The sequence below is a fragment of the Colossoma macropomum genome, unplaced genomic scaffold (assembly GCF_904425465.1).
Source record: "Colossoma macropomum unplaced genomic scaffold, Colossoma_macropomum, whole genome shotgun sequence".
In the NCBI taxonomy this organism is placed as follows: domain Eukaryota; kingdom Metazoa; phylum Chordata; class Actinopteri; order Characiformes; family Serrasalmidae; genus Colossoma; species Colossoma macropomum.
In genome coordinates, this window is record NW_023494806.1 from 8,438,898 (window position 1) to 8,463,942 (window position 25,045).

The 25,045-nt window shown below is 39.4% G+C and overlaps 1 protein-coding gene across 1 annotated transcript in view; it reads left to right on the top strand.

The window, feature by feature from the left end:
* Positions 1-25,045, top strand: part of pole (polymerase (DNA directed), epsilon) — a 28,583-nt gene extending 3,538 nt beyond the window's left edge. The window contains exons 8-49 of the mRNA XM_036599025.1: positions 72-152; positions 937-1,044; positions 1,239-1,349; positions 1,456-1,541; positions 1,632-1,751; positions 2,255-2,387; positions 3,184-3,297; positions 3,585-3,797; positions 3,993-4,100; positions 4,268-4,396; positions 4,746-4,848; positions 5,088-5,234; positions 5,456-5,601; positions 5,759-5,907; positions 6,188-6,280; positions 6,441-6,585; positions 7,232-7,389; positions 8,249-8,444; positions 8,777-8,991; positions 9,156-9,258; positions 9,368-9,448; positions 9,622-9,744; positions 10,143-10,346; positions 10,842-11,054; positions 11,465-11,608; positions 11,767-11,907; positions 15,826-15,979; positions 16,188-16,294; positions 17,495-17,671; positions 18,054-18,277; positions 18,680-18,900; positions 19,105-19,309; positions 19,490-19,663; positions 19,846-19,971; positions 20,518-20,650; positions 20,875-21,076; positions 21,298-21,429; positions 21,734-21,927; positions 22,101-22,301; positions 22,491-22,616; positions 22,970-23,059; positions 24,256-25,045. Of these exons, the coding sequence (XP_036454918.1) occupies positions 72-152; positions 937-1,044; positions 1,239-1,349; positions 1,456-1,541; positions 1,632-1,751; positions 2,255-2,387; positions 3,184-3,297; positions 3,585-3,797; positions 3,993-4,100; positions 4,268-4,396; positions 4,746-4,848; positions 5,088-5,234; positions 5,456-5,601; positions 5,759-5,907; positions 6,188-6,280; positions 6,441-6,585; positions 7,232-7,389; positions 8,249-8,444; positions 8,777-8,991; positions 9,156-9,258; positions 9,368-9,448; positions 9,622-9,744; positions 10,143-10,346; positions 10,842-11,054; positions 11,465-11,608; positions 11,767-11,907; positions 15,826-15,979; positions 16,188-16,294; positions 17,495-17,671; positions 18,054-18,277; positions 18,680-18,900; positions 19,105-19,309; positions 19,490-19,663; positions 19,846-19,971; positions 20,518-20,650; positions 20,875-21,076; positions 21,298-21,429; positions 21,734-21,927; positions 22,101-22,301; positions 22,491-22,616; positions 22,970-23,059; positions 24,256-24,357 (6,132 nt within the window). The 3' untranslated portion in view covers positions 24,358-25,045. The remainder of the gene's footprint in view (positions 1-71; positions 153-936; positions 1,045-1,238; positions 1,350-1,455; positions 1,542-1,631; positions 1,752-2,254; positions 2,388-3,183; positions 3,298-3,584; positions 3,798-3,992; positions 4,101-4,267; positions 4,397-4,745; positions 4,849-5,087; positions 5,235-5,455; positions 5,602-5,758; positions 5,908-6,187; positions 6,281-6,440; positions 6,586-7,231; positions 7,390-8,248; positions 8,445-8,776; positions 8,992-9,155; positions 9,259-9,367; positions 9,449-9,621; positions 9,745-10,142; positions 10,347-10,841; positions 11,055-11,464; positions 11,609-11,766; positions 11,908-15,825; positions 15,980-16,187; positions 16,295-17,494; positions 17,672-18,053; positions 18,278-18,679; positions 18,901-19,104; positions 19,310-19,489; positions 19,664-19,845; positions 19,972-20,517; positions 20,651-20,874; positions 21,077-21,297; positions 21,430-21,733; positions 21,928-22,100; positions 22,302-22,490; positions 22,617-22,969; positions 23,060-24,255) is intronic.

The following is a 25,045-nucleotide window of genomic DNA, read 5'->3' on the forward strand; positions in this document are numbered from 1 at the left end:
AAGTGTTGATGTTATGCTAAACCAAGTCTCTGACATTTATAGTGTTAATAACCATCCTTTCCTGATTTCAGGCTCACTGGTATAATGTGCGCTACAGAGGCAGTGCTTACCCTCCTGAGATTGTGCGTCGAGATGACCTTGTAGAAAGACCGGTAAGTATCAGTGTGACAGAATTACCTCTGCCTTTTTTATGAGATGTTGAAGTTATGCCCAGAAGACTGTGAAGCACAGCGTGTGCTACCCTGGGATCAGGAAGGGTTCTGGAGGCAGAGTTGAAGGTTGCAGCCGGCATTTTACTTTAATTTTCACTCACAAAGGACCAACAAATCCAAACAAGAACTCAGAACCAAAGCTAGTGACTTTTCAGTGGCCTCTGAGCAAGCCTTTTCAGTCCTTTTATCAAAATCAAGCTTTTCAGCTCCTCAGCCTTTTTCTGCTGCTCGTCCCTCTTTCTCTCTCTCTTTCCCTCTCTGCTGTTTTTAAAATCTTTAAGGGCAATGTGAGCGCCTGAGCCAAAAGGGAAAGAGAGCTCGTTGCTCAGCCTCCCTGTCACCGCACCCGCTCCACGGCTCGGCCACTGGGATTGAACATAAAGTGGCTTTGCTGCTGGACTGGAGCCAGTGCCCATAAAGTCGGTTCAGAACTCATGCGCCATTCGCCACTCCTTCACGGTTCTCCTTCTCTCCCCACCATCCTCACAGGGTTTCATCCTTGTTCGGGCCCCGGCTCTCGCAGCTATTATCAGGGCTTGGGGGGTGGCCACATGCCGCATTTTGCAATATTTTTTACATTAAAATCATCCACGCTTATATGCATAGTCATAACTTTTTAAACTATTCTTTGGTATTCAGTTGTGATTAGTTCAAAAGACATCAGTACCTAATTCACAAAATGCATGCGATTTATTCATTGACACTGTGGCCTTGTCTTTTACAGGATCCAGTTGTGCTAGCGTTTGACATTGAGACCACTAAGCTTCCTCTGAAGTTCCCTGATGCAGAAACAGACCAAATAATGATGATCTCATACATGATTGATGGGCAGGTTGTTCATCATCTTTAAAACTTGAACAAATTTCTGATTGATAGTCTATGTGAAGCTCATTAGGGTTACATTTGTGTAACAGTTTAACCTTTTTTGTGTTAATAAACCTTTGCATGGAGAAAATGCTCATAAAGGGTTAGGTGTTTGACTGTTCTGTGTGCTGTGACTCACTTGCTCATTCTGTTCTGTGTTAGGGTTTTCTGATCACAAACCGGGAGATTGTCTCAGAGGACATTGAAGATTTTGAGTTCACTCCCAAACCGGAGTATGAGGGGCCCTTCACTGTGTTCAATGAACCTGATGAGGCAAGTGAGCGAACAAAGACTGGAGTTTTATCATCAGCTGCATTCTGTTCTTTTTTCACTTTCCTTTAGACTTTTTACTGACAAGGTTAACATTATCTGCTTTCAGGCTGCTCTTATTCAGAGATGGTTTGAGCACGTCCATGAAACGAAACCCAATATTTTTGTGACTTACAACGGAGACTTTTTTGACTGGTAAGCTCAAACATACAGTAAGAAAGTCAAATACTCTGTAAGCGCTTGCATGTGACTTACTGTGACTTCAAATTTTTTTCCTTCCATCAGGCCATTTATAGAGGCGCGTGCAGCCCAACATGGCCTCAGCATGCACCAAGAGATTGGCTTTCAGAAGGACAACCAGGGCGAATACAAAGCCAGCCAGGCCATTCACATGGACTGTCTAAGGTAGGAGGAGCCGAAGGCCAGTGAGATACAGCTGGGGGAGGTTTTAGCTTAATGTGAAGATAATTATATGCAAAACAGCCTTTTTTGTTTTATTCATAGATTTTTGTATCTAGTATCTATTTTTGTGCTATCAGTCAAGTCTTTATTGTCAATACTACAATATGTACAGGACATACAGAGTACTGAAATTGCATTACTCTCAGACCCCATGGTGTAGCAATAACATTAAATAGAAAGTAAACAGGAAAAGTGTGTATTTAAATAGACATTAAATAAACACTAATCGTAAAAATAAACACTAATTGTAGAAAAATAGAATAATAAAAAATATAAATATAGAAGGTCCTGAAATTAACACTAAAGTTACATAAGGCACATACAGATTAAGGTCTGTGGGTATAAATAGTGCAAATCTAAACAGTAGTGCAATTAGAGTGAGCTTATGGAGCTGTTAAAGTGATGATGGATGCGATCACTCTCTCTCCCTCTCTCATTCATTGTAGATGGGTAAAAAGAGACAGTTACCTGCCAGTAGGTAGCCATAACCTGAAGGCAGCAGCAAAGGCCAAGCTGAGTTATGACCCTGTTGAGTTGGACCCAGAGGAGATGTGCCGTATGGCTACTGAAGAACCACAGGTAGAGCTGAACTGATTTCATGCTCTCATGTTCATTTCAGCGACCGTGCTTACATGTTCATCTTGATTTAACGTATAGGGATGGAGTTACAAGCAGAAACAGCCAGACACATTGGCTTTGTTCATACAGTACTGTGCAAAACTCCACCCACTCATTTAATTTCAGCCATTAAGTTATTCATTTTTCATTTAGGAAAAAAAGCAAAAAAAATTAACAGAAAATTACATGAAAGCCTTTATGACTAAGTTTAGTATTAACTCTGTCAGCATTTAATTTGTCCAGGTTTTACTTTTGTACACTTTCCTGTCACTTTAACTTTAAAAACAATCAGTTACAGCTGTGTCCTCTCAACAAAAGCTGTTCCCAAAGGTATGACGGACATTGTTATCCTTTAAAGAGACTCTAATATTTCACGTAAGCAACTGCCCAAACACTCTTTAATTGCCTCGCAAACTAAAGGAGGAGGTTAGATATAAGTTAAAAGGAATTGAAACAGCTTCCAAAACTGTAGTTAAAAAAAGTGGTCAAAAGACACAGAGAAAACATGGAACATGGACAGGAACGCTTAAGATCTGAAGCAAGAGTGGAGCTTCAGATCTTAAGCGTTCCTGTCCATGTTCCAGGGTGGTGTCTGACTTCCGCGCAGTACTGTAGGTTTTGGTTATGCCCATTGGTACTGATTTCATGCATTTGTTTGTTTTTTTTTGTTTGTTTGTTTTGTTTATTTCTACAATTTTCTTTAATACCATGTCTTTTATATCATGTTTTTAATACTTTCACTTGATTTGTCTTTCAGACTTTGGCTACGTACTCAGTGTCTGACGCTGTGGCCACCTACTACCTCTACATGAAATACGTCCATCCCTTCATCTTTGCCTTGTGCACCATCATCCCCATGGAACCAGATGAGGTCTGTGGTGCCAAAAAATCCACAAAGGAGCACCAATAATTATTCAGAAGATTTTACTTTAGACTGCAGGAAAGATATTTAAGAAAGGTTTAGGTGGGACTCCTGGGTGGGAAGCCTACCTGTGTGTTTTCTTTTAAAAAATGTTTGTGGTCTTTCAGAATGCCCTGAGTTTTAATATATTCTGGTCAACATGGAAAAAAGGATGCCTGCAGTCAGGGCTCATTAAATTAACCATTTCTTCCATATTCCTCTGCATGACTGTATGTCTGTGGTATGTTTTCTCCCAGGTGTTACGTAAAGGTTCGGGGACGCTGTGTGAGGCGCTGTTGATGGTGCAGGCTTTCCATGCCAACATTGTTTTCCCTAATAAGCAGGAGCAAGTGTTTAATAAACTTACAGATGACGGCCATGTTCTGGACTCTGAGACCTATGTTGGTGGCCACGTTGAGGCTCTGGAGTCTGGAGTCTTTCGCAGTGACATCCCTTGCCGTTTCAAAATGGTACTTTTCTGTTGCTGTCTGTTCTGTGTTTCTGTGTTACCAAAGTGAGTTTAATGCAGAGCACGAAAGCTTAAAACTCACCTTTTTTTGCAGCAGCACTGTTCTTTAGAATAAAAAAGACTTTCCCAGAACTGCTTTTATGTCTTTTCAATGTTTTTCATTTTCTTTTTTCATTGTCTGTATCTGCGTCAACAGAATCCTGCAGCATTTGACTTCCTGCTTCAAAGAGTGGAGAGGACTCTTCGTCACGCAATTGAGGAAGAGGAGAAGATTCCACTGGAGCAGGTCACAAATTTTAACGAGGTTTGTAATCGAACAATTTTTTTAAAAGTATTTTGAAATGTCTAAGTGCATTTGATGGATCTGGGTCTGATAAAACCTGTTTTTTTCACTCAGGTCAGTAGCTGTGTTGAGCTTTTATAAAATATAATTTGTGTTCAGCTCATCCATTTGCTTTTCTTTTCCCCCAGGTTTGTGATGAGATCAAGAGGAAGTTGATTTCTCTGAAGGAAGTGCCAAACAGGATTGAGTGTCCTCTTATTTACCATCTAGATGTTGGGGCCATGTACCCCAACATCATTCTTACCAACAGACTACAGGTAAGTTACAGTAGACCATATATAAGATAAGCCAAGTAGTTCTTAGCATTTACAAATGTTTACATGTTCAGTGAACAGATGTTTACTTGTGTGAATAGATCAGTCATTCTCAATCACAGCCCTGGTGACCTGATCTGCTATCATGTATTTTCTGGCTCCAACACTTGATTTAACTCTTCAAGTAGTTATTAAGCTCTTAATGCACTGGTCAGGTATATTAGAACACAGACAACATAAATGTCCATAGCACGTCATGTTCAACCACAAGATTTGTTAAATACACCTTTTTAATTTGCCTTTTTACGTGCCTTCCCCCCCCAACCCTTATGCATTGCTTTCGTGCTTTCAGCCATCTGCCATGGTAGATGAAGCTACCTGTGCTGCATGTGATTTTAATAAGCCTGGCGCCAACTGCCAGCGGAGGATGGCCTGGCAGTGGAGAGGAGAGATCAGTAAGTGGTTTCCTGAGCAGACTCTGCTCAAGACTAACACAGTGGGCCTGCTTTCCAAATTAGTTTATAGAGTAAATTGTTTTTTCAATCAAATTCATTGGGCGTACTGATGGCAAGTCCATTCCATTCATTTGTGCTAGAATTGAGACTGAAGCCTTCGTAGGTAATAAGGGCTTCAGATTCCAAATGGAAAGTTTATTCCACATGAAAGGTGACACATCTTTTCTCATACCCTACAGTGCCGGCCAGTCGTAGTGAGTTCCATCGTATCCAGCAGCAGTTGGAGTCTGAGAAATTCCCACCTTTGTTTCCTAACGGGAACCCTCGTGCCTTCCACGAGCTCAACAGGGAGGAGCAGGCTCGCCACGAGAAGAAACGCCTGGGAGGTGATTGTCAGTTGCATGTCAGCCTAAATAAACCCATAACCAATCCTAAGACACCATAAGCACCGTTTATGTAGATGTCTCTGGTAACAGAATTGTAAGTTATAGTTTTTAACATTTGCCTGTCAAAGTGCACACCTGAATATGACTTGGGTAAGGCTAGGTCTTAGAAACCAGATCTGACAATTAAGATGAGGCTAAGATTTTCTTGTGTTATTTTCCAGACTACTGCAGGAAGGCCTACAAGAAGGTGCACTTGACCAGGCTGGAGGAGAGAGTCACCACGATCTGCCAGAGAGAGAACTCCTTCTACGTTGACACGGTCCGAGCGTTCCGTGATCGACGTTACGAGTTTAAAGGACTGCATAAGGTACTGGTTTCAAGCCCAAATAAAACTGGCCAAGCCAGTCCCCCAGTGCATGAGGTTAAGAATCTTCAGGATGAAACATGATCCCTTAGGGGAAAATGTTATTACTTTAATTAATGCTTTAAAATTTATTCTTCCCTCTCCCTCTCTCTCTCACTAGGTGTGGAAGAAAAAGCTATCTGCGGCTCAGGAGAGCGGTGATGCAGCTGAAATGAAGCGCTGTAAGAACATGGAGATCCTCTATGATTCTCTGCAGCTCGCACACAAGTGCATCCTTAACTCTTTCTACGGATACGTCATGAGAAAAGGGTGCGTACCTAACAGCACAGTGACGTAACTCACACAAAAAGCTTCACTGCCCTTCTGTAACTTTCCTTACAATAGTTTGTTGCTTCTAGAGTCAATACACAGTCAGTAGCCTAAAATATCTTGATTGCGGTCGCTTCAGACACACATCCATGTTTGCTCATTTTCTGTTTATGGTTCGAAATGTTCTGTAGGTTTTGGTGTCCTTGGTCCCTGAAAATAATCTAGTTTTGTACAGTAATAAAGAGACTGATGAATTGTCCAACCCGTTTTATGTTTGCAGAGCACGGTGGTACTCCATGGAAATGGCTGGTATTGTGTGTCACACAGGAGCCAACATCATCACTCAGGCCAGAGAACTGATCGAGCAGATTGGGTGAGGCTTCCATTCCCACACTAAATAATCTTCTGCTGCCAAACAGAATAACAAGCGTAAAGTATTATCAATTTACTAAGATTGTGATTTTAAAGTTTGCAAGCTTGTCAGCTTCTAGGCCTTGTATTGTCTCTGTCTGAATGCTTGCTTGTTGGTACAGGAGGCCTTTGGAGCTGGACACTGATGGTATCTGGTGTGTCCTCCCTAACACCTTCCCTGAGAACTTTGTCATCAAGGCCTCTAATGAGAAGAAACCCAAAGTCACTATAAGTTATCCTGGAGCCATGCTCAACATCATGGTCAAGGCAAGTTGACTTAATCCCTGTAAAGCGTTGAATAGAGAAAACCGTACAGGGTCCGGCACATTCTGGAACTGTCCCTAGATCTTAGACTAATTTTCCAGTCATGGAAAACACCTGTAAAATAAAGCAAATTGTGAAGTGTCCTAGAAGAGTTATGCTACAGAGATTGTGTATTTTAGCATATTTTTTGCTGCTAACGTCCAGTTTGTGTGTCCATTCTGACCTAATGTTTGAAATGCTGCAGTGTCGCACGTGGTTGCACGCTGTTTTGGAATACTTGGGAGAGCAGAGCTGCTTTAACACATGCCAACTTGCAGCCTGTAACATTTACTTCTAATATTTTAGTAGATCTTTTGATTGAAATGATGACTGGTTGACAAATCATTTGGGTGAGCATGTTGGTCAGTAAGTGATTGTTGTATTGCTGGTTTTAGTGTTAAAGCTGGTGGCAGTTGTGCATCGTTTTAAGATGGCTTTTTGCAAGCAACAGCTGTTGTGCATATGTCCTAGAATTTGTCCTGTGAAAGATCTGGAAAATGATTCCCTAAAAAGAGTGAGAACACTGACAGTGAAAATACTGTAAAATTATAGTTATGAAGGTTTCTACATCACCCAGCTTAAATTTTTATTTCTGTTTTATCTTCTACAGGAAGGTTTCACCAATCATCAGTACCAAGAACTGGTAGATCCGGCCTCTCTGACATATGAGACAAGAGCAGAGAACAGCATCTTCTTTGAGGTAGATGGACCATACCTGGCCATGATTCTGCCTGCCTCCAAAGAGGAGGGCAAGAAGCTAAAGAAGAGGTGAGAAAATTCCCCCATGTGTTACATTGCTGAAGCCTGAAAGATCAGGCATAATGCTATGAAGAATATTGCTGTCATCTTTCCAGCAGTGAACCTGATGAGCCCCCAGGGCACCCAAAAAAGGAAGCCGCTTGTTTAAATATGCCATCAGAGGAGGTATGCTGCGTGCATGTCCCTGCTGGCAACAGTAAAAGCATTTTATCAATTTCATCAAATAGAACCTGAGTTTTTTTTTTTTGTTTGTTTGTTTTTGTACTACCGTGTTTTCTATCACTATATACAACATTTAAAATAAGCCCAAGGCTTCCTTTCTTGTTGGATTGTTGGATGTTTTGGTTCTCTCCCTGAACAAGTGTGCAAGCTCATTAAGACCACAGTTCAGAGTAGAAAGCACATATTACTGATATGTATCAGAGTAAAGAAAAAGCACAACTGATAGGTGAATTACTTGCCTATTCATATGTTTTCTTGTTCACAATGGTAGTTTATGACACAAACCAAAAAAAAAAAAACAATCTCTGAATTATTTAACTTTGTTAGATCATGCTCTTTACATATCAAAGGCAGCAACAGTGTCCAGAAATCACATTATTAATGGAAAAGAGTAGGTAAAACAGCAGAAATAGCCATGTTTTTGCATCAGCCTGAAAGACTTAATGCTCTTTGGACAAATGTTATGATAACTGTGTTCGTAAATTATACATTTTTTGGAGGAATATTTGTTAATATTAAACAGTCTTTATTTGTGATGGCAGTCTAGAGTTACAATCCATGGTATCTTAGGCAGACAGTTCTTGTTGTCTGAGGTGATTTCATTCTAATGTTTGGGGTGTGTGTGTGTCTCTGTTCGGGCTGCCAGGTATGCTGTCTTTAATGAAGATGGTTCTCTGGCTGAGCTGAAAGGCTTCGAAGTGAAGAGGAGAGGAGAGCTCCAGCTCATTAAAATCTTTCAGTCTTCTGTATTCGAGGCTTTTCTCAAGGGCACCACTCTGGAGGAGGTCTATGCTTCTGTTGCTAAAGTGGCAGACTACTGGCTAGATGTGCTCTACAGCAAGGTAACGTGGTATATGAAAGCTGTTTTTTGGCAGCACTGTCAATGGTCAGTGGATGTTAAAATATTTTCTTCGGTTCACCATGATTTAAATTTTTGTTAGTACTGCCAGTGTTTGTTTTCACAAATTTTGTATTCAGTGAATGGTACTGCAATAGATCTATTTCAATTTTAAAAAATAAAAATGAATATTGCATGCCTTGACCCATTTTATTGTGAGTCAGAAAAATGCATATTTCTATATATATTTAAGAACGGAAAGGATGAAATTGTCTATGCCCTTTAATTGAAATTGAAAGCTTGATCCACATTGAGTCATCTCTCCCTGCGCTACAGGCGGCTAACATGCCAGATGCAGAGCTCTTTGAGCTCATCTCAGAGAACCGATCCATGTCCCGAAAGCTTGAGGACTATGGTGAACAGAAGTCCACCTCTATCAGCACAGCCAAGCGACTGGCTGAGTTTCTTGGTGACCAGATGGTGAAGGACGCTGGCCTGAGCTGCCGCTACGTCATCTCCCGAAAACCTGAAGGCTCACCTGTTACTGAAAGGTAAGGGAGAGTTTTCAGAATTATTTTATCACTAACATGAGGTTATGCATTATTTTATTTTTGGTGAGTTTACAAACCAAAGTCAGTTTTAGGCTCTTTTGGTTGCAAACAGTGTTAAAGCGTTTCCTTCAGAAATTCAGTGCATTCTCTCCTTTTCCTTGAAGGGCGATTCCTCTGGCCATATTCCAGGCTGAAGCAAGTGTAAAGAAGCATTTCCTGCGCAAATGGCTCAAGATGCCCAGCCTTCACGACCTGGACATTAGATCAGTATGTCTGTCTTCTGCATAAATGTCATTCGCTGATCTGTTGTCAGGCTTTTTGTCCGTAATGAATTACTTATATTGAAAATATTACTGTGTTATTGTCTTTGTGTCAGATCCTGGACTGGGGTTACTACATTGAGAGGCTTGGTAGTGCTATTCAAAAGATCATCACCATCCCAGCAGCATTACAACAGGTGAAGCCATGCTTATGCTTTCAGTTCAGGATTGGGATGTGGTTTATCATAGTTTATTAATGCTGTGTGTGTTTAATAATGTGTGTGTCTTTGCAAAGTCCTATTCTAGTTGTAGATTTTTCCATATGATATGTGCATGTCTGAGTGCACAGCTTAATTTGTTGTTTTCTCAGGTGAAAAACCCTGTGCCCAGAGTGCGCCATCCAGACTGGTTGCATAAGAAGCTTTTGGAAAAGAATGACATCTACAAACAGAAGAAAATCAGTGAGCTGTTCACTAGTGAAGGAAAGAGACAGGTACAAATAATGGTCGAATCTCAGAAAGTCCTTGAAGGGGAATGAACGTTAAGAAGTATAGCTGTACTTATTTTTGTAGAGCAGGAAACGCAGGTATCAGTTGCCGTCTTAAAGCTCGTAAATGTGGATGGAATTAAAATGTGTTATTTCACATGACGATTTCCGAAGTGGGATTTTATTTATGTGTATTGTCCTCCTAAAATCCATCCCTGGGTGCACAGCATTACATGTGAATGCACAGCTAGACTTTTGCTGCCTCTGTCTTTCATCACGCTTACATGTACTGTCATTCTTTTTCTTTTTGTCTTTGTTTTTCTTTTGTTCTTTCACTTTTTCTTTCACTCTTTCTTTTGCTCTTTTGTTCTTTTTTGTACTCTTTCATTCTTTCTTTTTCTCAGGTGACCCAACAGAAGCAGGACGGGGCTCCTGATATAGAAGATTTCGGGGTTCCACAGCGCCCCCTGCAACCTGCCATCCTCATCAGCACAAAGAGGAAGCGAGCATCTCAGGGTGAGGACAGCCAAACGGAGTCTCAGGAGCTGGAGCTTACTCAGTCTTGGAGAGAGATTCTGGGACCACCGCCACCTAGGGGCACAACACGGGTACTGCAGAAAAGTTTGCAAATACCATTTTAACAGATGCTAGCCTCTAGTGTGTGGACGCAATAGGTGCACATACTCATGTATGTACATAGAGCTATGGGAGTCCTTTTAGTGGATAAGGGCCGCTCTACTTTTAAGTATTCAGATGGTTTTGTGTTTGTACCATAAATTGCATAAACCAAACATACTCTCAACAGATGTTTGAGACAAGGAGAGAATTTCTCAAGAAGTGTCTCAGTTTCTTTAAATTAATCACTTAAAATAATCAGCAGATTTTATGTGCAGTCAACTAAGCTTGTGATGGCTACAGTGCTTAACTGACACTTTTATTCAGTATAAATTTAGACATGTAGAGACCGTACCTCAAAATATGGCACTATTAATTAAGTCAGGACAGTGGCAAATGAAAATGCCAATGTTTTCATCTAGTTGGCCTCCATCAAGATTAATGGTTTTGGTAAAATCTTTCATCTATGAAAATGTGTTTGTTTTTAGGAGGAGCGGTTGGTCTGGCTGCGCTACCATAAGAAAAAATGGGAGCTACAGATCCGTCAGAGAAAGGAGCGCAGGAAGAAACGCCGCTTGATTGACGGAGAGGCTCAGCCAACCGGAGGTGGAGTAATCAGGGGCGGACCAACCACAGGGCTGGGGAACTTCCTGCGCAGGACAGCCAGGAGCATTCTGGACATGCCTTGGCAGATTGTACAGGTGGGACAGTCTTCTGTGTTAATACCATATTTTAAGGTTTCTCAAATAGGAGGGTTAATCTAGGATACCATTACGCTCCTTTCTGCCAATCATGGTCTTAAAATGTTTTTTAAAAGATCAGCACATCTGCCTTTGTTAAACTAATTGTGTACAATGAACCTTCTGTTCCATAGGTCTTCAGATCTGTATTTTGAATCTAGATTCTGGTCCTGGATTTTGTAATTGTTGGAATGCATAACACAGTTTCAGTTAACTACCAGTTTTTACAAAATCTACAACCAGAAACTGTATTCAGTGTCTGGATGTAAAGACTTCTGTACTATGCTCATTATACAAGTGACTTTCCCCCCCCCCACAATATTTAAATATATTCTTATTTATTCTTATTTTTGTCTTTTAATCCTCTCTAGATTGCAGAGACAAGCCACCCAGGCCTGTATAAGCTGTGGGCAGTGATTGGCAGTGACCTGCACTGCATGAAGCTCAATATTCCGCGAGTGTTCTATGTCAATCAAAGAGTGCCCAAGCAAGAAGAAGGGGCCACATACAAAAAGGTCTGTAAGAGCAAGATGCTTTGTAGGTTACCTTTCTAGATGAACTATTTTATAGAGCTAATTAATAAATGATCGTCTTGTGAACGCACACGTCTGTAAAACTTGCCCATAAAAAGTTCTATATGTAAACATTTGAATGGAGTCATTCTTCTTTACAGGTGAACCGGATTTTGCCACGCTCCAACATAGTGTATTACCTGTACCAGTACTCTGTGCCTGAGGACATGTATCAAGAACATATCAATGAGATCAATGCAGACCTCTCTGCCCCGGACATAGAAGGAGTCTACGAGACACAGGTAATGGAATAGACAGGAGCCTTTTATTTGACAAGGCCTTTTAATTTGCATCCTATCCACAACTTATGATTTGAGAACACCATGTACACTACCATTCAAATGTTTGGAACTAATGTTTTTTTATTAATATAAGGATCTACTATAATCAGATAATCACAAAACATTATTCATCATTTACAAAGTTACTTGCTATTCCCAAAATCTCGAAAACCTCATCATATACCTGGTATCCAGCTTAAAGTATTTGTAGTTTCTGCACTGTACAAGGTATTGAATAAAGTAGTACGGTTGGGCGACATGGCCAAAAATGATTAAGAATTTTTGTATGAGTCGATATCAAGAATTATCATAAATGTCAAATCAGACGTTTACATCTTGTGGCTTTTGAATAGTCTCTTAAAACTGTAAAACACTGGCCAGGGGTTCCCGCACGTAGATGTTTTGTATAGATTTTCACGGCTGCCGAAGTACATTTGGTGACCCATTTTAATTACCACCACCTCAGAATCATGTTGAAGACCTCAAAAGTGCGCCCTCTTGTGGTGACAGCGGAGTAGTGTCGCTTTTCTTGCACTGGAAAATGCCACCAGGGCTGTCGCTAGAACACAGAAGTGTGAGAATGGGGTATGATATTGGACATTTATTGAACATTTCTTGTTTCTATTGAGGAAAGTTATATCACAATAATTATTGTTATTATTTTATGGCTTAGCCTAAAAAGTAGCAGCAATTATTAATGACAAGTGATTCCAAATTCCGATCCTCCAGAAATCTGCGATCTTGTGATCATGAGAATTCACACATTCAACTAGTGTTGACAGTATTTGCCAGAGCTCACAATTTTGTCCAGCCACTGCATTATTACCATAATAAACTTGTAAATCTATGACGGGCTTTTAAAATGAAGCATGCATCCTCTATGAATTGTGTCCTGGGAAGCCGCTATCTCTGCTGCTCTGCCCACGCTTTGATGTAACATCTGATATCTAAGCTTACTTAGCCACAATTATCATGATTTAGTCAGTTCCATTCTGATTGCCTATCTTTCTATTCCCTCTTCATAAAAACATTGAAGCAAGACATCTTTGCTCTCTGTTTATTGATGAAAAATTAATCAGCTGCTGGGTTCATGTTAGTTCAGAGTCGCAGTGCTGCTGGATGCTCTTAGTAGATTTATTTTAGTAAGTTTCCTTAGATTTCCTGAATATTTGGAGAGTTTATTTAGAGACTGTTCTTATTCCATCAGTACTTTGTAGTTGTAGCCAATTTTCATCACAGAATTTTGAAAAAAATGAATACTTTTTTCAGACTTTAAAACAGTTTTATCATTTTTTCACTTTGTTGCTTTGCATGCTTTTGGTTTTCAGAGGTACTCTTAGTTTTCTTAATGTCCTTTTTGTTTTGAAAGAAACTAACAAAGCAACTAACTACTAAACAAGTTAACAAATATCAGACTCATCCTTAATAATTTTTACTTTTTTTTTTCTTTTTTAGTATTTTATTTATAATTTTACATTTATAACATAAACAGAAACATTCTGAATACACTCCCATATCCCACCCCAATCCAACATCCAGACCAAAAAGAAAAAATAAATAAATAAATAAATAAAAATAAATAAATAAATAAAAGGAGGGAGAGGATGAAAGAAAAACACAACTAAGGTCCTTTTAACTTGTCCAAGAACTTATTCCACATCAAATGAAAATGTCTCTGAGCTTTTTTTATCACAGCATCTCAGTCTCTCCATCTGGACAATGTGTGTCATCTCAGACAGCCATCTTTTAAAACAAGGGGCTGAGGATGATTTCCAGTTAAGAAGAATGACCTTTTTGGCAGCGACCATACTGGTTATTAGAACCTGCTGCTGAATTCGGGAAAAATCAACCATAGACTCACAACAGCCACAAAACGCAACAACAGGGTCAGGAGACACTTGGATGTCAAGTGGATTAGAAAGAAATAAAAATATATTGGACCAAAAATCATGTAAGACTGGACAGAACCAAAACTGATGAGCCAAGGTGCCATCTGCAATCTCACACCTGTCACAAAGTGAAGACAATGATCCGCAGATCCTAAATAGCTTAGACTTTGAGTAATGGAGTCTGTACAGGACCTTGAACTGTATCAGCCTGTACTTTGAATTGCTAGAGCAGTTGGCGATTCTGGACAGACTCTCCTCCCAGACCTCCTTGGACAAAGAAGTGCCAATATCTGCAGCCCATGCCTCCCTGAAGCGGTCAGTGTCCGCAGAGGAAAATAAGAGTGAAACAAACTTAGATATTAGGTGCTGAGAGTAAGGGTTAATAAAAAAAAAAAATAAAAAAATGGATGATCTGTTGGTTTATAAATGTAATTTGGAATGTTTTTTTGTACATAATTTCTGACCTGCAAATAACGAAAGAAGTGTGTATGAGGAAGACCATATTTATCTCTCAACTGTGGAAATGATGCAAGTTTATTTTCTATATATAGATCACCAATACTAGATAACCCTTTATCAGCCCAGGTGGAAAATGCATGATCCATAACAGAAGGCGGAAAAAGATGATTAAGGAAGAGAGGAGTATGAATGGAGGTTGCAGGAGATTTGAGGAAGTCCTTAATTTGGTTCAATATTTTAAGTGAATTCCTCAATATGAAATTCTGCCAATCAGCCCACGAGCAGACCTTATGTTTGAAGACAAAAAAACTAGCAAAGAAAATCCTGTAATTGATTTAACTTCCAGATCAACCCAACATTGCCTATCCTTTGACACTAGACTGTACGAAGATCCCAATTTCCAAAACATAAGAGCTCTAGCATTTGCAGCCCATTAATAATGTTTAAGCACTGGTAAGGCCAATCCTCCATCTGAATAGGGCTTTTGTAGATGAATCTTAGAAATACATGCTGTTTTATAACCCCATACAAATTGCATTATTATTGAATCCAATCGGTTAAAGAATGTAGCAGGCACAAAAAAGGGAGGTTTGGAAAAATATACATAAATTTTGGTTGTATCACCATTTTTACATTTTTATTGCATTGACTCGGCCTATCATAGACAAAGGAAGCAGACGCCAACGTTCAATGTCTGCCTTAAGTTTATCTACCATGCTTAAGAAATTTAACTTAAACAACAATTTGGGATTGTTTGGCACTGTAAGGCCAAGATAAGTTAAATATTCATCAACCACTTTAAATGGTAGCGCATTTAAGAAAAGAGGCCCAGTTGATAGTATATAGTAATTTTTACTTTTAAGTAGTCGTTAAAAATGGCTGTGAAATCCTAGTGAGTGCACATTTTTGAACAGTAGTGTACGTGCTTCACTTGACAATTGCTGTACACTATCATTGGCCACAATAGAAGTATAAAACTCCACTGATAGTAAGCAAATAAATAAACCATTTAGAATCATGAGTGTAGTGGTTTCCTTAGGACAAATCTTAATATCTGAAATACATTTCAGTGTTCATTTATGTGCTTAATGGTTCCATTAGCAGATGTCTGATGTCTCTAATTTTCCATTAATTTTCCTTTATGTGAAGCTTAATTTAATTTGGAGGTTGACAAAACATCACACTCATTTTTGTTTGTCTCTGGAAAACGGACTAATCAGAATTGTCTGCGCTGCAATGTTCTGTAATGGTATATTGTTAACAGTGTTTTGCTGTTTTGTACAGTCTTTTTCTTCCATTTGTCAAAAGCATGAATGTAAATGTACCCATTTGTTCTTCTCCTGTGTAGAAATACATTCAAAATGTATTTTGTTTTGAATGTCAGTGGTATTTTGAAGAAACCTTGTAGACATTGTACAGAAACAGAGATTTTCTGAGGGGCTGAACATCTGATTCATTCTTTCACTGCTATAGTTCATCTAGTGCCTGAACTCCCTGATTGACCGAGCGAGTTCGTGTGTCCATCCTGCAGGTGCCGCTGCTGTTCCGGGCGCTGGTGCAGCTGGGCTGTGTATGTATGGTAAACAAGCAGGTGGTAAGGGAGCTTGCCGGCCGCGAAGCAGATACCTTCGACCTGGAGCACCTGGACATGCGGTCCCTCGCCCAGTTCAGCTACCTGGAGCCAGGTAACACTTGAAACTACACCCAGTGCTGGGAACATTAGTATGAACCCACGCATCACATTCACATTCAAGGTTATGAGACAAATCAACCCCTAATCACTTTTCCTCTCTTGTTCATTTACTAGCAGGTTGTTTTCACTTTTCAGCCACTTGTCATAGGTGCTTTTGTTTTGTGGCCTTGAAAGTAACTTGCAAAGTCTTTGTATTGCAGGAAGTGTGAGGCACATGTACCTGTACCATCACAGTCAGGGCCACAAGGCTCTGTTTGGCCTCTTTATCCCCTCTCAGCGTAAAGCCAACGTCTTCGTCCTTGACACGGTTAGTACCACTGTGTTTTGTTTTTTTTTTGTGTGTTTTTTATTTTTCTTCCTCATGATGACTGTTAACTGTTTTTTGAGCCTGAAAAGAACTAAAACATAATTTTTTATTTTTATTTGTCTGTTTAAACAAATTTGCTCTCCTAAATGCAGAATTGATTCTGGTCATTTTTGTTGCTTTATTTGTAAGATAAAATGTCATGCAGTCATTTGGCTAATATATACAGTGCCCTCCACAAATAGCAGCACCCCTGGTAAACATGAGCAAAACAGGCTGTAAAAATATTCTTTAATGCCTAAAAAAAATTAAAAATCTCATCAGGAAGTATTATTTTTCTCAAATGTTTCAACCACGATTATTGGCACCCCTTCATTTTAATACTCTGCGCAACAGCTCGGTATCTTCTCCTATAATGCTTAATGAGACTGGGGATCACATGGCAAAGGATCTGAGACCATTCCTCCTTACAGAACTTCTTCAGAACCTTTAGATTCCGGGATCCACACTGTGGACCCACATCTTCAGCTTATTCCTCAGGGTTCAGGTCAGGGGACTGTGGTGGCCATGGCAAAACTTTAGGTCTGTGGTCAGTGTACTATTTTTCTGTTTATTTGGAGGTGTGTTTTGGATCAGTGTCCTGCTGGAAGATCCAAACTATATGGCCCAGTTTAAGCTTTGTGGCTGAGGCAGTCAAGTTTTGATTTTATTTCTGCTGGAGAAGAAAATAAACCCCACAACATCACCACCATACTTCACATCATTGCTGACAATTTAAGTGTTCCTTATCACAGGTGAACATAAACACAAGATATGAATAGAAATACATTTCACTTAGATTTCACTCTTAAAAGTTTCAATAATTGCTGATAATTGTGGCTCACTAGAAAAAAACTACATTTTTTTTCATAAGAATTTAGTTTTTTTTTCTTTTTTTTCTATAACTTAAAGGGGTTTTGTTAAAATATTTTAAATGAAAGATCAAAAAGCTCAAAGCTCCTTTTGCTCATGCTTACCAGAGGTGGCAATATTTGTGGAGGGCACTGTATGTATTTAATTTTATTTATGGATTTTTATTTTTTTTTTACACTCTTACTTTTTATTGTTCATTTTAAAAATTACAATATAATTACTACAATAATTTTATTCCTAAAAATAACTTATCCCTCATTCTCTTTTCTAACCTTCTGGCACCCCCGACAGGTTCGGAGTAACCAGATGCCAAACCTGAGTACAATGTATGGAGCAGAGCGCACCGCCCTCCTGGAGAAAACCTCTGAGGAACTGCTGCCACCTGAGAAGCACCTGTTTGAAGTGCGCGCTGAGAACGATGTGAAGGCCATATACCGTGCCCTGCAGCGCATTCTGCTCAGCTACAAGGTATAAACACTCATCTTGGTGGCTTTACACACACATATATTGCTATAATGTGCTCTAATTTGCTATAATGACTCTGTGAGTGGTCAGTGTGTTTTTTTTTTTGTTTTTTTTTGTTTTGTTTTTTTTTGTTTGTTTTTTTTTTCATATTTTTTTATTGTACACTATAATGAAAGAATGCAGTGTGAAAGGGCTAAAAGAGAATTTTTACTATGATGCACATAATTTTAATTAAATGTATCATTTTCACTCTACAAGTTTAAAAACTATATAATTAAAATATATTAAGTTGCATAATACAGTATATTTGTGATTTAATTTCAGCTCTAGTGTTTCAAGTGATGGGAAAATAATCTAGTGTGTATATTTGTGTGTGCGTTTTTAGGAAGAACGTCGTGGTCCAACTCTCATCGCCGTGCAGTCTAACTGGGAACTGCGGCGGCTGGTGTCCGGCATGGCTGTGCTGGAGGAGTTCCCAGTGGTCCCGGTGCACGTGACAGATGAAATTAGTTACAATGTGCTAGACTGGCAGCGACACGGTGCCCGACGTATGATCAAACACTACTTAAATCTGGACAGCTGCCTGTCACAAGCCTTTGACATGGCCAGGTACAACACATAATCCACTGAGAGATGATGATCTTTAGGGCTGATTTGGACCCAGCTTCCCAAAATTTAAAAGATAAAAGGCAGAAATGAATTAGCAGGAGGCTATTTTGAGCATCTCTGAGTGATCTTGTATTGTAGGTGTGGCAAAGACTTTTTAAAAAAAGAAATTAGAACCTAAAGGATACTTTAATGAACATAGATGATGCCTGGGCTAAATGATGCTGTTTCTAGGTCTCTGTCATAATACTATAATCTTAGGCTTGATGGCCAGTCCTTTAGACTAGAAGTTAAATGCTTTTTATGCCTACCTTCAGCTTTTTAACATTGCATGTCATTTTTTTCATGTCATTTCCTTTTTTTCCCCCACTTCTTCATAATTCCTTATGTTCCTCCACTCTGCAGGTATTATCACCTGCCCGTGGGGAACCTACCTGAGGACATCTCCATTTTTGGCTCAGACCTATTTCTGGCCCGTCACCTGCGGAAGCACAACCACCTGCTGTGGCTTTCTCCCACAGCAAGACCTGACCTTGGGGGCAAGGAGGCAGATGACAGCCGCCTGGTGATGGAGAGTGATGAGCGTGGTTCTGTGGAGATCAACATGCAGGGCTGCTTCTCCACAGGTACACTGCATTCTATATGGATTAGCAGAACTCATTAGCCCTTAGTTGATTGTCCTGGGTTGAATAAAGTAAAATTAGCAATCAGTTTCACTATAAAGCCCAGTTTTCTACCATGTCTAACAGTGCTGTGATTTTATTTTACTGAAATATGAGAGAATGCACTCAGTGGCTATTCTTTATACTTACGTGTGGGGCTTCTTTCAGTGTGTGTGGAGTTGGACATTCAGAGCTTGGCAGTGAACACCATCCTCCAGTCTCAGCATGTGAATGACATGGAGGGTGGGGCCAGTCTGGGTGTTAGCTTTGATGTCATCCAGCATGCTTCACTGGAGGAAATGATGTCAGGGAACCAGGGGGCAAGCGCTGTGGCCAGCTATGATGAGACTGCCCTCTGCTCCAACACCTTCAGGTGTGTGTCTGCGTGTGTATGTGTTTGGTTTTTTTCCTCTAAGGACATCTTTAGTGTATATCACTTTGGTAATGTAAATAAATAAATAAATAAAGTGATTAAGACATGTTGTAAACTTTGTGATATTGATAACATGTTGAAAACATGTTCTTCTTTGAAATTGTGTGTGTGTGTGCGTAGGATCCTGAAGAGTATGGTGGTTGGCTGGGTGCGGGAGATCACGCAGTACCATAATGTTTATGCTGATAACCAGGTGATGCACTTCTATCGTTGGCTGCGCTCCCCCAGCTCTCTGCTGTATGACCCAGCACTGCACCGCACACTTCTCAACATGATGAAGAAGCTATTTTTGCAGTAAGTGACAAAATCCAGACAAAAAGCATTTGGGAAGGGTGCAAGCTAAAGCTGACAATACAGTATGACCTCTTTGAGGATTTTTTTGCCATAATGTTACTCAGCATGAATTTCTAATGATGTGGTTCATCTGACAGATATTGTCTCAAGAAATTGACTCTGTTTCTCTGTTTCTCACTCAGACTGGTTGCTGAGTTTAAGAGGCTTGGTTCCTCTGTTGTCTATGGGAACTTTAACCGTATCATCCTCAGTACCAAGAAGCGGCGCATTGACGATGCCATTGCATACGTGGAGTACATCACCAACAGGTGAGACCTAATTTTCCCCCTTAACAGTGCCAGTGGTTGTCTATCCCTTTCATCCCACTGCATATTTTTCCCTACTGAGATACCAGATTCAGTTTGTAAAGGACATTGCATGATGAAGAAAAGCACAATTATATTGTGCACTTCCATGTAAAAGTTTAGTTGAATAACAAATTTCATGGCATTATATGATTGTAGTATGACATGAATGGCACAAAGGTTAATGTCAAAAGGTTTACGTCATTGTCTACCCATGTTTATGGGGCAATATGATCATTTTTAAGGCCGAGCAGTGTTATAAAATCTGATCCCAGCTCTGATTAACAGTTGACAGTCCATGTTAGTTGCTAATCTGTACAGAGCAGGTGTTTATCACAAGTATTTGTAGTTTATCCTCAGGCTAAACATAAAACTTAATTGAAAGAATAAAACGACAATAAAAATAATAAGAGTAATTATTTTGCCCCACTTCAAAAGGTTGTAAGTAGCCAAGCCTTCAAGAGTGGAGTGATCTATGAAAATTCCTCGTATTTGATTCTCACATTGCAGTATCCATTCCCGGGAGATCTTCCACTCTCTGTCTATCACATTTTCTCGATGCTGGGAGTTCCTACTGTGGATGGATCCTGCCAACTATGGAGGAGTCAAGGGGAAACTGCCTTCCAGTATTATGTACGGAGAGGTATGTCATGATTCACTTACATTTTGCATGTGCGTAGTAGTCAACAAGCACAAAGGCACAATGCTTCTGTATTTATATCCGACATGTTGAAATCATACGTAAAGAGAACCGGTCGTTTTGTTACGTAGTCTTCCCATTTTGGAGTTGCTCAACTGTTTCTTGCCCATCAAAATTAGAAAACATCAATTCGATTGCTCATTTGCTTTTTTTGAAAATGAAACAAGAATGGCATGGAAAAGAGGAAAGGAAAGAAGGAAGGAGAAGATGAGGACAGTGATGATGAGGACGAAGAGGCTGATGAACAGGAAGATGAAGAGCAAGATGGGGATGAAGAGGTTGAGGACCTGATTGAAAGCAACTGGAACATCATGCAGTATCTGCCTCAGACAGCTTCATGTCAGAAATACTTCCTCATGATCATCTCAGGTGGGTTGTTTTTTAAATACATTTCATTGAAATATTAATATTTCAGCGCTATACTTTGATAATTGCAATTTTCAAACACCCATTTGTACCGTCAAAATTATTTGTTGGTAATTTATTTTGAACCATTTAAACACAGCCCCCCCCCCAACATGCTTCTCACAGAACTTTAAGCCTTTTATTTAGTGACATAATTTTCCTGCTTCTGTCTTGTCTCTGTACAGCTTATATAGCTGCTGTGTATCACAGCATGAAGGAGGAGCTTAGACGGAATGCTCCTGGAGCCACGCCTATAAAGAGGCGGGGTGGGAGCCAAATAACCCAACAACCTGCTGGTGATGTCAGTGCACTTCCTGGTAAGAACTGCATATAATGTATTTTAATTACACCCCTTTTCATTTCTTTGCATGAGTAGACAAAGTAAAAGATGTTAAGTGTGGTGAATAACTTTACTTAATGTTCTGTGACTTAGTAAGGCTAAACAAAAAAAACTGCACACCAGCGAACACCATGAATTAACAATGTAATTTTTATTTCATTTTTATTGTTTTTAAAATCATCTCTTAGAATTATATTTGGTAAATCACTGGATGAGTGAAGGTGTAACACCTGTATTCTCTTTCTAGGTTTGTTTAGCTTGTTTCTCTGTGTTGTCTGCAGGCATGATCACATTCTCTCAGGAGTATGTGTCCAGTGAGCTTACCCAGAACTTCTTCACCATCACACAAAAGATTCAGAAGAAGGTGTCTGGAACGCGCAGCGTGACTCTGCCCTCTGAAATGTTCCCTGTGCTGCCTGGATCACACCTGCCCCTCAACAATCCGTCTCTGGAGTTCATCAAATACGTCTGCCAGGTGAGACACAGTACTTTGCTTCTCGGCTTGGGCCGTTCATGGTCTAGCTTGGTAGATGCACAATAATTTTAGGAGTTTTTTTATTCAAAAATTTTATTCAAGTTTGTATGTGTAAAACAAGTTCCAGTATAGCTTGTCTAAACTTTAATGCATCTTTGTTTGTGTGTATTCAGGTCCTCTCTCTGGATTCTAACATTGTAAATCAAGTGAATAAGTTAAAGCGAGACCTCCTGCGTTTGGTGGACGTTGGGGAGTTTTCCGAGGAAGCTCAGTTCCATGACCCCTGCAACTCTTACGTCTTGCCAGAGGTCATCTGCCACCACTGCAACTTCTGTCGTGACCTTGACCTTTGCAAGGACCCTTCCGTAGCCCAGGTTAGTACTCAAATCCATGTTCACCACAAACCTGAAAGTTAAGTTGAACTGCTATAGGAAATGATCAAGAAGCCATTGGTGTACTTAAAATAGCTTTTTTTTCCTGTACTTTTCCAGTGCTATATAACGTTATTATTTTTAGCTCATCCAGCTCACTCTCTCCTCTTCTCTGGCTTTCCTCCTGTGTAGGATGGGTCGGTTTTACCTCAGTGGTTCTGCTCTAACTGCCAGGCCCCGTATGACACTGACTCAATAGAAATGGCTTTAGTGGAGGCTCTGCAGAAGAAACTGATGAGTTACACCCTGCAGGACCTGGTAAGTGGCAGCCATATACTGTTACTTCTAAGACGAAGACTGCTGATCTACAATATATTGTAATAAATGTAATTATTTCCGCATAATAATTTATGGACTTACTAACCAAAGATGTAGTACCATTTAAATGGGACAGTCTTATTGCTGCACATTAAGGTTGAATGGGAAATATTCCAGTGACATATTAGAGCCAGAAAATGCTGAACTGTGTATTTGTGCCCTACATAATCAGTTAGATGGTAGAACACAGTGTTCATGCACGGTCTCTCTGTGATCTAGACCTTTTGCACCTACCTAAATTTGCTTTTAGTTGGCTCACAGAGTGTGGTGATCATGCTTTTATCTGGTTACAGGAGTGTGCCAAATGCCAAGGGGTGAAGGAAGCCAACATGCCCCTGTACTGCACCTGTGCTGGAGACTTTAAACTCACCTTCACCATAAAGGTATGACCAAAATGAGGTTTACTCATGCAGTAGTGAATAAGGGTGTAAAAATGTGTAAGAATGTATGTGTTTATGTATGTATTGAATTATATGTTGGTCATTGTACAGCAAAAAATACATTTCCTTCATGGACAGTAAAGCAAATCTAATTTAATTTAATTAAGGCAGGGTTGTTGAGCAATTTTGCAAGATTCATAATTTGGTCCCAATTTATCAATGATTATTTCACATCTTAGATAAAATATTAGATAATAGATAATTATCTGTAGATGGTTTGTTATTTAAAGGTATTACACTAAGTAGTTTAAAACCATACAAAATATAAGACAAGGAGGACATGAAGAAACACAGAACAGTTTTTAAAATATTAATTTGTTTATTTAAAAGGTTTTACCATGCCTATATCATACGTGTGAAAAAGTAAATGCACCTAAACTTAACCTTCAACTTTAGCAGCAACAACTACAACTTCCTAAAACTGGAGATCTTCCTAAGATTGGAGTCTCACGCATTGCTGTGGAGCATTTATGGCTCAGTTTGCGGAATTGCTATTAATTAATTCAGCCATGTTGTTCCGAGCATGAACTGCCTGTTTAAGGTCCTGCTACAGCGTCACAATTAGTTTGAAGTCAGGATTTGATTAGGCCACTCCAGAACTATAATTGGTTGTTGTTGTTTAGTGACAGATTTGCCCTTGTGTTTCAAACAAAGGTAAATTTGCCATGGACAGTAAAGCTAATGTAATGTAATTTAATCTAATTAGGGATGGGATGATAAGCAATTATGAAAAATCAAATAAAAAATAAATTTGAAAAATAAATTGAAGCAAAATTAAAAATTATTTCAGATTTTTGATAATAGTTGCGTAGCACATGTTTAATTATTTAAAACAGATTTGCATTATTTCACATACAAAAAGCGAGTGGTTGCTTCTGTGTTGTCAACAACAAAACATTAAAATGTGATTAAGAGTGAAAAATACTGTTTCTAAAGGCAGGCAACCACATCATGGTGAATTTTGAGATTTCATGATGCATTGACTCTTTTTCCTGAGCAGTTATAATTAAATCTGATTGTTCTGAGGTCAGAGATTTATACCCCCATCATCTAATGTTTCATTTAATGCTCTTACAGTGCTCTTAAGGGTCTGTTTAATGTGGGTTTTATGGTTTTCTTTTACATTATTCTGCACTCAGAACTTCACAGAGCAGGTCACCGTGTTCAGGAATATCGCTGCCCACTACAACATGCACTTCCTGCTAGAGACCATCGACTGGATCCTGAGGATGAACACTTAAGAGTGGGTGTGTGTGTGTGTGTGTCTGTGTAAATGTATGTTTATCTGTATAAAGTATCTCTTTTGACCAGAATACATCAAAATGTATTTTGGATCTGTTTTATAATTATCACTGTGCTTGAAATTATGTGCAAAGGATTATGAAAGATTTTTGTACAGATCTTGATTCAGCATCATTTTCTGTAAACATGTTGTACCAGGATGTGTTGGAAACACAGTGGTGTGTATCTAAACAGTAATAATTGACATGATATTCTGTATTTGAATTAAATATTTTTGTACTTCAGCAATAAAATGTTCCAGCTAAGGGAAAAGGGCTGATCATTTGGCTTAATGAATGAATCATGAAAGTGTTGTCAGTTACAGTACTCATGTGTAAGTGAGAGGTTTTGCCCATCGTGCTTATTACACACACATCTATCTAGATATTGTTTCTGTTTCAAATTCATGCCTTGGTTTCTCAGAAAACATCAATTTATGACTGCACAAACCCTCCATAGAGCCATTTAAGGGGACAATCACCAACATCCTTTTGCAACAATCAGCTAATGAGACCTATACAATATAACAGTGCCACTTTTCCATTATCACATTACGAGTTAATTTCTAAAGCTTCTCATCTAAGGCAGGGTTTGGTTTCTGCCTCTGCTCAATCTGAAAAGCATCAATGCATATAACTTACTGGAGTT